This window comes from Penaeus monodon, chromosome 24 (genome assembly GCF_015228065.2).
Source record: "Penaeus monodon isolate SGIC_2016 chromosome 24, NSTDA_Pmon_1, whole genome shotgun sequence".
Lineage (NCBI taxonomy): Eukaryota > Metazoa > Arthropoda > Malacostraca > Decapoda > Penaeidae > Penaeus > Penaeus monodon.
In genome coordinates this window covers 25,899,180-25,900,565 of record NC_051409.1, presented here as the reverse complement: position 1 = coordinate 25,900,565, position 1,386 = coordinate 25,899,180, and the positions used below count along the sequence as shown (strand labels likewise).

Here is a 1,386-nt window from a genome sequence, read left to right as displayed (position 1 = left end):
TGTCCTATAAGATAATAAATGAGAGACCCTCTTATGCATGTTATTATTCAAGGTTGAACACAACACAGCAGCCAGCATGCAGACCCTTGTCAAGCTTGATTCCTTGAAAGGGAAGATTAGTGGCCTCCTCCCAGGCTCTCCGAGAGGCTGATAACTGGACCACACTTTCGACAGATATTGAAGAGGTAAAGTAATTCTGATTGCTCAAGTAATAGAATTTGATTGTGACTTTCCTCTCAAGTTCTTTAAATTCTTGTGCATGAGATTTATGTAGATTTTTGGCAAGCAGCACAAAGTTTCTGTATTCAGACAATGTTTTTGTATTAAGAAGATTTTTTCTAAGAGCAGGATTTGTTAACATCTTTTTATCAAATTCTGTTTTATGTAATTTATATAGATTTTTTATGTAATTGATTTAAATTTGTAACAAACAAAATACAATATCCATATTAACAGGTAATGGACAGTGGAGATATTGATGCTATTGCCAGCAAGTTAGTAGCACTCCAGAATTGTCTGGGAATTTTGACTCATGTACCTGACTATGAAGATCGTGTGGCACATCTTGAAGGATTGAAGGTCAGACTAGAAGCACTGGCCAGCCCACACATTGTTGCTGCATTTACACAGCATAATTTAGGTAGGTGAAGTTATTTTTTATATCAATGCATAGATCTGTTTGAGATAATATTAAATATATCTTTTCTTTCTACAATAACTTTTTACTTTGCTATGTGTTACACAGGTTATTTTGCATTGAGATAATTTTAGTAACCACCCCTTTTTTTTTTAAGACTGCTCTTACAAATTGCTACCTGAATTTCAGACGAATCAGTGAAATATGCAAGACTTCTACGATCACTAGGGCGAGTTGATCAGCTGGAAAGTTACTATCACAAGTGCGAGATTGGTCAGCTGGGCACTGCTTGGCGGAATGGAGTTGAGGGGTCCCAGTTAAGTGGCCCAGCTCTGTGGCTGACTTCCTTCTATGACAGGCTCTCTCTGCTCATTTCAAATCAGGTAAACTTGGACTATGACAATCCCTGCTGTGTATTAGTGGTTTTATCTTATACTGATAGGAAACTGACTGAAAATTTCTTTGATTGCAGTTGCGCTGGTGTGGGCAGGTCTTTGAAGGATCCGATGCCAATCTTTTGCTTTCTCAACTGGCTGCTTCTACATTATCATCGCTTGATCCTCCCATCAGCCAAGTTATTGCTGCCTCAACCAAGCAACAGGAGGAACCACTGGCATTTCTTATAAGTGTTAAAAGCTCTGGAGATCAATTTTTAAGAGATTTCGAATCTTCAGTTGGCATTGCAAAACCAGGTTAGGGCACATATGTTTCAATGTAATATTTTTAGCCTATAGATTTATTTACTTGTC

General features: G+C 37.7%; 1 protein-coding gene across 1 annotated transcript in view; it reads left to right on the top strand.

Moving 5' to 3' along the window:
• The window catches only part of LOC119588928 (conserved oligomeric Golgi complex subunit 7-like), a 13,142-nt gene that overhangs the window by 7,387 nt on the left and 4,369 nt on the right, over positions 1-1,386 (top strand). Inside the window, 5 exon segments of the mRNA XM_037937542.1 lie at positions 53-121; positions 123-185; positions 457-640; positions 827-1,020; positions 1,110-1,329. Of these exon segments, the coding sequence (XP_037793470.1) occupies positions 53-121; positions 123-185; positions 457-640; positions 827-1,020; positions 1,110-1,329 (730 nt within the window).